The sequence below is a fragment of the Nelumbo lutea genome, chromosome 7 (genome assembly GCF_056320005.1).
Source record: "Nelumbo lutea isolate HS-2025 chromosome 7, American lotus-T2T, whole genome shotgun sequence".
NCBI classification, from domain to species: Eukaryota; Viridiplantae; Streptophyta; class Magnoliopsida; order Proteales; family Nelumbonaceae; genus Nelumbo; species Nelumbo lutea.
The window spans coordinates 50,711,074-50,724,901 of record NC_142690.1 but is presented as its reverse complement, the minus strand read 5'-3'; the positions used below and the strand labels follow the sequence as shown (position 1 = coordinate 50,724,901).

The following is a 13,828-nucleotide window of genomic DNA, read 5'->3' as shown; positions in this document are numbered from 1 at the left end:
TCATGAATGACTAATTTGATGATAAGGTCTAGACCTAGGTAGATCTGGGTGACATGTATATCTTGAGGAAATAGCTAAGCTTCTAAGTCAGTAATCTGAATCAATTCTTTATGTGTAACGTGCCGATAATAGTTCAATAACTTAATAAGTGCTTCTAAGGCAAGAAAGTCCCAACAACAAAAAAAAAGGTGCTAGCTTGGAATTGATGCCAATTCATGGGTGGATGTTGGTGCATAGAGTGGGGGTATTTGACATTTTAAATGTTTATATGTCCGTAGTGAAATTTAGAAATCTACATTGGGCCTGTCCGTACTTTTCTATAGAATTTTTTGGAAAAATGCATTAGAATAGATATTCCATGCCTTTTTTTTTTATTTAAAGAGTGAGAGTTAACAACTTAAATATAGGACTTGGAAAAATCCCTTATGAAGTCCAATTGCATTGGATTGGAACTACTTTTTAATAGCCCTTTTATTTCACTTAATTGAGGCAACTTAAAAAGGGATGCCATGTAGTGAATTTTTTCAGAAAATAAATGTTATAATAGGTAATTTATCAGATTGGTTCTTCTAATTATTTTTTGTTATATGTTTATAATTAGTTTTTCCGTTTGTAAATTTTTTGTTATATGTTTATAATTAGCGTACATTTCTTTTTTATTGGATGATTTTTAATGGGAGGATGAGGTGGCATCTATCCACATAAATGACTTTTATGGTTCAACAATGACTATTACAATATTAAACGTCTTAATTGGTGTTTTGTTAAAGCGCACATTTGTCTCAAGAAATTTAATGATTAAAGGATAATTTATGTCCAATGAAAATTCCATAAATTTACAATATTAAGAGTTCGTTTGTTTCATGATCGGAATTGGAATCGGAATCAACCATTTCCAATTTTGCCCCTAATAAAAAACATATAAAGAAATAAAAAATCTATAAAAATTCCATGTCCAATACAATCCAATTAAGTCTTGCAGAAACATTAGAAACAAACGAGAACAAGCAAGTGATTAAAGAAAGGACGAATCGAACCAGAAATGGACGACGGAGCAGGAAGACCCATGCAGAACATAAATGAGAAGAATAATTGCACACTTTTCAGACAAGCTTCAACAGCCACCCTCTTCTCCCCATGTCTATGGGGTTCCGGACAATGCACGTCGGCTATCGTAAGGCGTTGATGCGACTCTCCGAAATGGCTTCTTCTGGAATTTCCCACTTGCTCCTCCTTTGTACCCTCCTACCGCCATTTCCATGAAAGATCGATCAACTGCAAGCTCGACTCAAGACACAAAAACGGAAGCAACGCCTACCTATAATAGGGTTTTTACTTTTTCATTTCCCAAAAGAAGAGAAGGGGAGAGAGAGAGATCCATGATCACTTACCTGGCTAGAGTAGTCCACCGAACTGTTGAAGGGTTTGAAGGAGGGAGTGACAAGAGATGAGAAAGAGGGTTGGAAACATGGAATCAGGGGTTTGAGGGGCTTTTTGTCATTTTCATTTTTCTTGTGTTAATTGGCTAGAATGGGAATCCGATTCTAAGGGGGTGGGCCGGGAATGGCCATCCCCTCAAATGGGGGAATGCCATTCTGCTCGGAATGGGAATCCAATTCCAATTACACTCAACCAAATGGCTGGAATACCCTAAATGTCTTAATTATGGTGTTTTGTCAAAGCACACATTTGTCCCCAAGAAATTTAGTGATTAATGGGTAACTTATGTCCAATGAAAATTTCAGAAAACTAAAATTTAAATCTTAATTATGGTGTTTTTCAAATTACACATTTGCCCCCCCAAGAAATTTAGTGATTAAGGGGTAACTTATGTCCAATGAAAATTCCAAAAAAAATACAATTTAAATGTCTTAATTATGGTGTTTTGTCAAAGTACAAATTTGTTCTAAAAAAATTCAGTGATTAAGGGGTAATTTATGTCCAATAAAAAATTCCAGAAAACTAGACCCTATTCCCACTAGGTAGGGGTGTACATTCGGTCAGTTTGGTTCGGTTCAGTTTAAACCGGGGACCTAACTGACTATTCAGTTTTACCATTTCCTCTAACTAAACTGAACCAAATTATATTTTAGAACTAAGCCGACCCTAACCGAATTCGGTTCGGTTTGGTTGGACCCTGATTCCACATAAATGACAAGCATTGAAAAGTTAAAATTCCCCAAAAGCCAATGGTTTTAATTAATTAATTATTAACTATTATTATTTAAAAGTTAGAATGACCCCAAAGTCCAATGGTTTTAACTAATTAGCTATTATTAATTAAAAGCTAAAATAGGCCCAAAGCCCTACGCCAATGGGGAATTGATGAATTGGTCATTTTCAAAAGTAATTAATGATTGATGAATAATTAATGACTAATAAGCAATTAAGAATGAGTCTAGGTTTTAATTAACTATTATTAATTGTTCATTGAAAAATATAATAATTAATTAGTATAAAGTATTAAATAAAACATTAATGATTAATATATTTAATTAAATAACGACATTAATTCGATTTTTGGTTCGATTTAGTTGAAAATTTCAGTCAATCCAAATTAAAACCAAAAACCGATTTTTTTATAAATACAAACCAAACTGAACCGATAGCTGAATTAACCAAACCGAATTAATTTATTCGATTTAATTTAGTTTGATTTTCGGTTTATCAACCAAATTTGAACACTCCTACCACTAGGGGTTGGTCAGTCAACTCACATTTAAATTTGACATACGTGTATATATGTATATGAAAAGATATGCTTATACTATGTATATATATAGTTTAGTTGGACAAGTTCACATCGTCCCTAGGTGGGGGTGAGGTCAGGCCAAAGTCCTAACTAGGGTTTCCTAACAACTAGGCCCAGGCCTAATTTAAAAAATAATAATCAAGCCTAACGTTTTGAGCTAGGTCCATTCGAAGGACCACAAATCCAAAGCCCAACTCAAATTGTGGGCCGGGTGGGTTTGGGCTCAGGTTAATAAAGACCAAGTTGCACTCGATAATCATGCCTTATCTTGGTAATACAGTGGGCCAGTATAGACCGGTAATTATATCAATTGGGACGTGCTGGACTTATGTAGGAGACCAGATCGGATCCTCTTACATGCGCCTCACACCTCCTTACACGCATATCATAATACCATGCAGGGGACATTTTCCATACTTTTAAATTATTATTTACGAGAGATATTTCTAATACACAGTGAATGTGTATGTGAGGCGCTCAAGTGTGAATGGGGAGATGTTCTTAATGCACGGGAGGATGTGCATCTGAGGCGCCCTCTATGAGGAGGAGCAGATCCGATAGTGCAATAAAGTGGGCCATGTTGGCATGACACAAAATGGCGCACACATACGTTTATTTATATGTAATATATTAATATATAAATATAAATGTATTATAATGTGTTGCTTTCAATATTATTATACTATTTTATTTCATTTTTTTTAATTTGTTTCTTCAATTTCATTTTGTTATTTATACATAAACATTATATATATATTAAAATTCGTATAGAATAAAATTTTATATTCTTAAAATTTTTTCTATCTTGTTAATTTATTTTAATATTTTTCATTATTCTTTTAATTTTTCTAAAAATATCATACTGCCCACGAGTCCACGGTACGACTGACCATGGGCCCCTCTAGGCTTGTGACACGGACTGTGTTAAGCTTCCCTTTTTGAGGGGTTTCGGGCCAAACAGGCACGACCCACAAAACAAAATTGGATTCAGTCCTACTAATAAAACACCTTTCAATCCTCTACCAACATAATCTCACACCGCACATAGGACTGGATCCGAATTCCGCAAAAACACCTCTACGGCTGTACCTGATAAGGCTGAATGGCTGATAAGTGATAACCAATCAACCTGTATTCATTAAAGTTTACGTATAGGGTTTTCAAGTGTCATCCCTTTTTAGGTATCATAAAAATTGCTTACTAAAAAAGAAAAAAAGAAAATTACCATATTGTTTTCCCTCGTTTTTAAACCAAATTTAAATTTCAAAATGAAGCCGAACAATCAAACAACCAAACAAACAATCTCGCGTTCCACAAATGGAAAGCTGAAAAAGAATCCGCTCCGACTCGTCATCTTCGCTTGTCTTCGTTTCCTCTTCTTTTGTCGGCTTGTCCCCCCTCTCTCTAGGTCTCAGTCTTGGCTACTCTAATCTCTCCGATTTATGATATGTGCTTTCGGTTTGATCGTGTTCCAGGGTCTATCTTTAGATTGTTGAGAAAGATGGGGTGTTTCTTTGGTTGTTTTCGAATTAAAGATGCAGACCGGTCTCAATCTCATATCATTTCTGATTCAGTTGCTTCAAAGGGCAAGGTAGTCTTTTTTTTATTGTTTATTTTGTTTCAATTCTGTAGTTACACGTCTTCTTAGTATTGGATTTTTTAAGTAGATGAAGAATGTATCCTTTTTTCTGCTTATTAGTTTGTGAATGCATGCGTGATTTCTTGTTGGTTTCGTTTAATCTAGCAGGGTGGTTCCATTGCATCGAGAAATCAACTATCGTCTTTACTTCTATCTGAAGGTAAAAACTGATGTTGGAAATTGAGGGTATCGAATTGTTTGTGATTTGAGTGATTTGGATTTCACCCCTGTTTTGTAATTAGGATCTATCTTGTGAGGTATTTGTTAGTGTAAAACTGCATTTGAGGTGATCTTGATTCATATTTTTATCTTGCCATTTTGGTAATTCTTACTTTCTATCAACTATGGAATTTCTGATTATTTAAATGAACTTTTCCTTCATCTGTAGAGTATCTGATCATTTAAATTAAAATTTGCTTCATCTGTTTGTTTTTGTACATTTTCCATAAAGTATTTTATAGTAGTACAGCTGAATGGACTTCTATTTTTTTTTCTTCTTAAAGAGAAAGAAGGTTTTCCTTGCGAGGATCTGGAGAATCATAATCCGGGATCTCCACTCCCTGATGTTTATGGAGATGGTGATGTCAGGGAGCTCAAGGATGAGGTGTGAGTTGTCTTTATTTATGCCGTTAGATTTTTTGCAAACCTTTTGGTATCCGTAGCTTGATCTGCTTTAAAAATTGCACTTCGAGAGAAAATACATGTTTCTGTGATCATGTTCTAACTGGTAAACAACTAACAAAATATAGTTCTGTTTGGTTACATGGAAGTTAAATAATAATGCATTTATTGAGCCTTGAAGTTTTGAAGATATTCTAAAGCAAGCATAAATTCATATATAAAATTTATTTATTTCTCTTGTCAGATTAATTTCACAAGGTGTAGATTACACTACAGTAACTGTGATATTGCATTTCCTTTTCCTTGATGTGTTCCTTAGGTGCTCTACTATTCCAATGTATTATGATAGAACAGTGATTTTAGTGGATACTTTAAGTATTTACTTTTTTTTTCCTTTTGGTTGCATTTAATTTCTTGTAAAATGACAGAAAAATGATTCCTTTCATTGACAAATGATATCCAAATTCAATATGAAAACAAAACATTTTCCTATTGCTTGATTTATCTTGGAGAATTAGTGCTGTTAATAGGTCTTGACCTGGACCCTACTTAATAAGTAAAAGTGCAAAACCACTTCCAAACCAGACCTATAGGGTCTGCAATTGGGACTATTAGGTTTGACCTGATAGTCCTGATTATAATTGACAGTTATTCCTTTGAGATGTAATTTGACAATAACCTAAGTATTTGATAAATTGGCACATTTGGAGATCATAATATGGTAATTCTACAGTTATATCATGGTAAAATAGGTATTCTTGTGAAGGAAAAAGTAGGTATCAGATTGAGGTATCTTTGTAATATGCGGATATCATAACCATCATCGTCCAAGCCTTATCCCAACCATATGTGGTCACGAGTCCTGTTTCTCCATTCCATTCTGTTTATCCATTGTTAAATTCTAGGTGCTTAAATCGTTTTTTACTACTTCAATCAATGTCTTTTTTTTGCTTACCCCTAGTCCTTCTAGCCCCTTCAACTTGCAACAGATCACTTCTTATGGGTGTTATTAATGGTCTTCTATGCATGTGATCAAACCATCTCAGTCTACTTTCTCTCATTTTATCACCTCTTGGAGTTATTCCTAGGATTTATCGAATGACTTTATTTTTGATCCTATTCTTTTTAGTTTTTCCACTCATCCATCTAACTGCATTTTTGCCACATTCTGTTTGGTACCGTTGCTCTTTCTTCTTAAACATTTTGGGTTGACCAATACAAATTGTTGAAAAAAATATGCTGTCACATTACATAATATAGTCTTCTCTACTAAAAAATGCATATGGGGAACTAATCATTGCTATTTAGAGTTGAAGCCTTAAATTTGATGTTTTACCACTAAATGGCAATGACATGCATTTTTTCGTTGAAGCGAGTGTTTAATGTGATGCGACGAGATAAATGTCTCACCAATTTGTATTGATCAACCCCAAATGTGTCAAGAAGAAACATCAATGGTACCAAACTGTTCAAGCACAACTTTAGTTGTTGGACATGTTTCTTGACTGTCCAATACTTTGCTCCATACAACATACCTGTTCTTACAATTGTTTTATATAAATTTCCTTTTAGATTAAGTAGTATTCACCTATCACATAAAACTTTGGATGCACCCTTTCATTTTGCCCGTCCTGCTTTAATTCTATGTATGCAATCCTCCTCAATCTCTCCCTTGTTATGAATTATTGAACCAAGGCATAGGAAAAGGTCACATTGTGTTTATCTCTTGGTCTCCATTCCTAAGTGAACGATTCACACTCCTATTATTATTTACCTGTCATATATTCCATATTAGTCCTACTTATAATAAAACTCTTTTTGCTAAGACATTTGTCCATAGGCTTAATTTTTTCATTTAATCCTTCATTAGATTCATCAATTAAAACAATGTATCAGCAAACAATGCACACCATGGGACCATGGGTAACCTCTTCAATATGTTTAGCCAATTCATCTATGCTTAGTGCAAATAAATAAGGGCTAGGTGCTGAACCTTGGTGAAGATCCATTGTTATTGTAAACTTTGTTATATCTCTTGGGTGCTTTAACATTGGTTGTTGCACCCTCATACATATCCTTAAGAAGTTTCAAAATACCACAACGTATCCGTGTGTATTGACTGATATGAATTAGTTTTTAGTGTCAATGACATGTTTAATATAAATATTAAAAGAATTCATTCTTTTCAAACTCAATGTGTTATATGATAGATCTCTTGTGAATTTTCTAGACCAAAAAATATAAAAAATAGTTTCAGTCAAATGAAAAATTTAATTTGCATATGGGGAGTATTGATGCTTTGAACCTTAATTAGCTTTCTCTAGGTAAATTAACACCATATGAAGATCTCTCTTTATCTCTTTAAATGTTTCTACCAATTAAATATGCATATACATGATTATATATGTAATTATATATAATCAGTCTTGGGTCTTAATTGTTTTAAAACAACCAAAACTTAAACTAACATAATTACAATAATATTGATCCAAACCCTATATATTTTTCTTGTTTGATTTGGATCTGTTAGACCTACCTGATCCATTGACAACTCTATGGAAAATGAATTTGAATGATTTAATGTCATTAGATTTAATCAGGGGGGTAAACCCTCACTTCAGAAAATAACTCATGGAAAGATAGAGGGCATGCAGGTTTCCCACAACTACTGCTCAAAATTTCCAAAACATTTCTCAAAGCCATTTTACATGCAACCAAGCACAATATAATAAGTATCATTTTTTGGACAAATCATTTGCTTTCTTTCATTTCAAATGCAAGTATGCAACCATATAGAGCCTTGTGCAAGTGAAGTTTCTAAAAATTGTGATATTTTCTTCAACTCAACTCAACTCAACTAAGGGCCTGTTCGTTTGCTTTGAAGTCTGACATTTGAAAGTGCAATAATTACATTAAGAGGTCTATTGGAATTGGTCAACTTTTCTTTCCTCTGAACTCTGAATGCAGAGAATGTTGTTCTGAATTTTGAATTCTGAAACTTATCAAATATCCATTTTGACCCCCATATATGAGAGTTTTTGTTTGTCTTTTTGGGGGTATTATTGGAAAACAAAAAATTGTATGATTGCACTTTAAGAAATAAGAGATAAGAGGAAATAGACAACTATTTTTCTCTTAAAGTTAAAAGATTCCTCTTATGAGGTAAGAGTTAAGAGGAAATGAATAGGCCCTAAGCCTTGATGCCTTGTCCCAACTATATAGGGTTCCACATAATTCCGTTCCCAAAATCCACTCTGTTCGGTTCCCTATCCATTTTTAAATTATGGGCCATTTATATATTTAAACAACATTTTCAATCTTCTTTTGATCTCATGAATTGCTTTCTTTTCCATTTAATATTTTGGGTTGCAAGCATACTTGAATGACTTAATGGGCTTGGTACAAAAGTGGCTCGTAAAATCGGGAATGCATAATGTCTAACATCACATTGGCTCTTTGAAGTAATGCAATTGGAGAAAAAAAATAAAGAGGTTGAGAGTTTTTCATGTTGGAATTTGTTTTGTATGTTATACATGGTTTTATTTTTGAATTTTCATGTTAGATATGTTTTACATGTTATGTTTATGTATTTTAATTTGAGACAATAGGTTTTTAAAACATTTATTTTAAATTTGAGTTTATATTTTTAATTAATATTATGTTTCATATATATATATATATTTATCTTTTGCAATTTTTTTTGAAAAATTTGGCATATTTAATTTTTTTTTGCATTTTTGTGCCTTGCTTTGAAAAGGCGTGTGCCTCGTACCTCAGGTGCAAAATGCCCCTTGCACTTTTTTTGTGCCTTGTGCTTATAAAACACTGGTTCTATAATTTTGGCTTTCTTTTTTGAGGGTCACATTTCAGTTTTTGGAATGCCCAATAAGTTTCTGTTTTGTGTTCTTTATATAAAGCTTTTTCCCTAACAGGCAAAATTCCTTAAAGCTTGTGGGGCACTTCTTGAAACTCCGGCTGAAATTCGGAAAGTGTCTGAGAAAATCAAAGATGCAGCAATCCACAATGGAGATTCAGAACCTTCCAATTTCCACTCGTGGCTTCCTGGTGCATCTATCAAGAAACTCCAATGGGATGAGCATCCCAATCAGATTTCCATTTCCCCTGTTAAGCTTTGTGAAGAATTGGGAAAGGAATCGGATTCTCAAAATCATACATCTATCAGGTTAAATTTCTCTATTCAATTCATCATGTGTGAAATAAGATCTATCATCTATGCTTGATTGTTAATGTTATGGCTAAATTGATTTCAACCATTTATATATGATACATGGAACTCTCCTTAATAGGTAGAAGAAGAAATATGGCAGAAGATTCCTTAAACAAAGCCTGAAACTTGTGGTGACATACCCATTTTTTATTAAGATATGTTCCAGAGAGATCCAACAAACCATTTTTCTTTTAGTTTTTACCATATGTATGAGCATCCACTGGTGGACCTCTGGTTTCATTTTCACAAAATTTGTGTAGCTAGCTAATGTTTGACTGTTTTCATTACTTGAAGCAGCATGCCAAAGGGGCAGGAGCTGGTAGGAAGGGACTATACCAGGCATCATGAATGCAGTGAGGTTGAAAATCCTAGTACGGCAATAACATTTCCTCTTCATCCTAGTACTAATGAAACATCCGCATTAGTTACTCCGGAGATACCAGCTGTTGCTTCTGAATCTAAAAGCAAGTGTGTGCGTTTCAAATGTGAGTTAGATACGGAAAATCTTCCTTCAAATGGAAAAAGCTTGAAATCTAATTCCTCGGGTAGACACAATGAATCAGAGTCTTCTCCTTATCCAACTCCATTAAAACTAACTGATGAGATGCAAACACCTGGAACCATTTATCCAGTAAACCTAGACAAATATGCAAATGGGAATAATGCTCGGATCAGGTCCCAGTATGTTTATCCAGTTCTGAACCCTGTTGAGAATTTTTCTCAGTGGAAAGCACTGAAGGAAGTAGATTTTAGCACCCATCAGGAACAACTTGGTCACACAGGAGACTCTCTTGAGGAGATTGCAAGTGCAGTTCCTGAGTATGCATCTGTTTCTTACTCAAACAAGTTAGAAATGGAACAGGAGAGAGAAAGTATGGCTGTCAAGGAGTCAAAGGTTGACGCAAGCTTGTCTCACTGGCTGAAGCCATCATCACCCCCAAAAGATGATGCTGATCAAAATTGTGGGGTTTTCCCGGGTGGAAGATCTTATTCTTCTAAAACTTCTGATGGGGATAGGCCTATTCTTGGAATGGTTGCTGCACACTGGAATGATGAAGAGCCTTCTCGTATCTCATCTAAGTGGTGGGATGGGAATGGGATCCCAAATTCAACTAACAAATACAAAGAGGTACTTCATTATATTTTGTATTGTTCATTTTATATACACCTACTTGCACATGTAGAAGTATACATGTATCTATGTATATATTTATGTATGGCCTCTTAGAGGTTACTAAGGTTTTGAAGGAATGTTATTTTGTTTATAGGACCAGAAAGTCCACTGGCATGCAACACCATTTGAGGAAAGGTTAGAGAAGGCATTATCAGAAGAGAGTCTTGGCTACAAAAGGTGCGCATTGCTACTTATAACACTACTTGAAGTGTGAAGGCATGTTGCAATTTGCAAATAATAGTTGTGGTTGAACATGTTTTGATGTGTCCAAGGCTCCACCAGAAATACAACCATGTTGGTTGTGTAGTTGTTCATCTATAGGCCACAACCCAGAAATTGTTATCAAATATATGGACCATGTAATTGTATGACAGGTCCAACCCAGAAATTGTTACATCATAATGTAAATGTGAGTTATATACTACCCCAACTTCTATTACTCCAACTCCCTAAGTAGCCCTAACAAATTGAAATTTCAAATTTTAATCTAAAAGCTATTAGAGAAGAGGTTTCTTGCTGGGAAAATTTCAGGTCAATAGTCTCTGCATGTGGCCAAAGAAGCTCTCTTTTATTTCTTACTTAATTTATCAAACTCTATTGATATTTTAACTGCTAGAATTAATAGGAGCAAAGGTCCAATACATGGTGGAGTGTAGATGCCATCGATTGTTTGTGTTTTTTTAATATACTTAACTCATGATGCAACTATATCACATATGCTTTCTCTATATCAATGGATGCTAAATAAAGATTTCACCTTCTCTCCAAACTTTTTAATTAACCTTCTCAATAGAAAGATAGCTTTCATGGTTGTTTTTCTTGTTGTAAAACCAATTTGGTTTTATACACTTGTTTCATGATGTTACCTTGCTTCATTACACTCTTCCTAAGTTTCATAATGCATTAATGTGGCTCATCAGTGTTGAATCTCACAATAATTATTACAACTTTGTATTTTGCCTTTGTTTTAAAATATATGCACCATAGAGCTTTTCTCAAATCATCCAACATCTTCTTTGTTTTGATAAAAAGGGCAGCCCAGTGCATGAGGCTCTTGCCAATGTGGGGTTTAGGGAGGGACAAGTGTGTGCAGCCTTACCCCTGCTCATGTTTTGATAATCTTATTAAATAGTTTAATTAGCCATACTAAGCATATCTCTCCCATGACTTTCCAAGCTTTTATTGGGATACCTTTTTGTCCTAAATTCCTAATGCATTTCCCTTCATCTTTTTTATCAAATCCTTTACTTTGGAAACGTCAATTTTACAATGGTACACAACAACATACTGTTTCCATTTATATTGGAGTTCTAGTACAACCTCCATTAGAACCCTCTTTATGTTCATTAAATAAATTTCCTAAAACTTTCAGCTTTTCTTAGTTTCCCCATCTTTTATTAAGATTCTTTAATCTTCCTCTTTGATGCATCTAATATGATTTAAATATTTGTTTGAATGCAGTGCAACCCTAAAATTAGACTTCTGTTTCAGCTGGCAAGTATGTTCTAGTTTTGCAAACATAGGTTCAAAATTCCATGAGTTTATATTTTATAATACATGACAGAATCTTCATCCTGTTTATGGTTTCTTTGGCATAACTTTGTTTACGAAGGCCATGTGTTAGATTCCTTGGTTGTCCGGCTGTAACTGTAACACCTCATTCAGTAAACTATATGCCTGGTTTTCTCCCTTTATGTGTAAAGATATCTTTGCTTCATTTTCTTCTGATATTGTACAAAACCACATAATATCCCTTTTATTACTTTTATCTCTGGATTTGTCCAGTGGCTTTCTATCTTTCTTTTTCCATTCATCATCATCATTGCCAACATTATTTAAGCCTTGTCCCAGCGATATGGTATTTCACCATTCTGTTCTGTTCAGTGCCATATCCATTGTTAATTTTTCCTTTTCCTGTACTTGAGCTTATTTGGCATTGAATCTGTTATCCAGATCATATCTAATTCTTGGTCTTTTTGACTCCAGGAAACTTATTAATGGGAGACCAATAGACTTTGAAGAGAATGAGGAAACTGATACTGCTGTATCTCGACTACAGTCTTCTTTACATCCTGAATCAGTGGTCTCTTTCTGATCGTAGGTGGCAATGCCTTTAGTCATTGATGATGCAAGGTTGATTATAGCACTATGCATTCTTAATGGGGTCTAAGTAAAAGTTGTCTGCCATGTACTATTCAGTGTAGTGTAAGTATGCAAGGCTGATTTGGAGGATGTTATTAGACTTCGAACATACTTGGGAAAGCTTGGGTTTTCTTCGAGTTACAATGTTTTGTTGTTTTGCAGTCCAAAAGAGCTTCTTGCTATGTATATAGTAATTGACATTGTTTGTGAAACTATGTGAAGAGGTATATCATGGTTTCAATCTTTTGAATCTTTTAAACATGGATGATCTGTATAAGATCATCCGATTTTGGTTTCAGTTCATCTATTTTTTTCATTTATGATATTTACAATCCAGATAGAAGAGTATTTAGCTATTTTCTATGTATATAGTAATTGACATGGTTTGTGAAACTATGCGAAGAGGTATATCAGGGTTTCAATCTTTTGAATCTTTTAAACATGGATGATTTGTATAAGATCATCCGATTTTGGCTTCTTGCTATTTTTTCATTTATGATATTTACTCTTCTGATGTGGTGTCTTGATCTCGGGGAAGTCGGGGATGATAACCTGCTTAAGGAGGGGGTTCGCCCAACATGTTAGGTAGGTCGCTAGCTGACTCAGGTCAAGTCGGTAGAAGTGGGTTGCCTTTCATGCCGACTTGATATCTTGCCTGGGCCAAGGTAGTTCGGTGGAAGCAAGTCACCTCTTACATTGACCTCAGGTCCCACCTAGTTGTGTCGGTCGGTCCGACCTAGGCACAAGGTTATTGGGGACTCAAGGATGCCACACAACCATTAGGTCGTGTGGACGTAAAAAATGTGCTAAACTGATCATTAAGGCAAGGAATCACCTTGCCTGGGCCAAAGTTAGGTCGATTCCTTGACTTGAGTAGCGGAATACGAATCACCTTACCCTCACAAATTGTTTGATCCACTTGATCTCAACATAGTCCATAGTTTGGTTCATCTGCCTATAAATAGGACGCTTGAGGGCTCATTTTTCTCATCCCTATCTTTGGGGTTCCTGGTGAGATCGTGGAGCTCGGCATTATCAGAGTGATTGGTATTATCAACTAGGTCGGTCTGTTCATCTAGCAGTGAGTCTAGAGAAGAGGGGGGTCCGTCTTGTCAGGTCGAGGAATGGACCTCGGCCCAAGACCGGCGAGTTTCTCATAAGAGGGCCTTGTCTTCACATGGACTAAAACACCAAACCAGTTTAGTCCCTCCGAGCTCTCTGTCGACAGTCTATGAGCTTACAACTTAGTATAAGATTCTGAATCAGTTTAGA

At 35.0% G+C, this 13,828-nt stretch overlaps 1 protein-coding gene across 4 annotated transcripts; it reads left to right on the top strand.

Moving 5' to 3' along the window:
- The first annotated feature begins 3,963 nt into the window (after positions 1 to 3,963).
- LOC148846350 (protein JASON-like) lies at positions 3,964 to 12,797 on the top strand. Of its 4 annotated transcripts, none has more exons than XM_088955775.1 (7): positions 3,964 to 4,343; positions 4,500 to 4,551; positions 4,895 to 4,995; positions 8,945 to 9,195; positions 9,538 to 10,369; positions 10,509 to 10,591; positions 12,401 to 12,797. In XM_088955775.1, the coding sequence occupies exons 1-7, from the start codon at positions 4,200 to 4,202 to the stop codon at positions 12,507 to 12,509; spliced, it is 1,572 nt and encodes a 523-aa protein (XP_088811901.1). In that variant the 5' UTR covers positions 3,964 to 4,199; the 3' UTR covers positions 12,510 to 12,797. The 4 variants fall into 4 exon arrangements, with proteins under 4 accessions (XP_088811901.1, XP_088811899.1, XP_088811898.1 ...); XM_088955773.1 differs by having other exon boundaries at positions 4,026 to 4,343; positions 4,497 to 4,551; XM_088955772.1 differs by having other exon boundaries at positions 4,026 to 4,343; positions 4,497 to 4,551; positions 9,535 to 10,369.
- Positions 12,798 to 13,828: the final 1,031 nt, after the last annotated feature.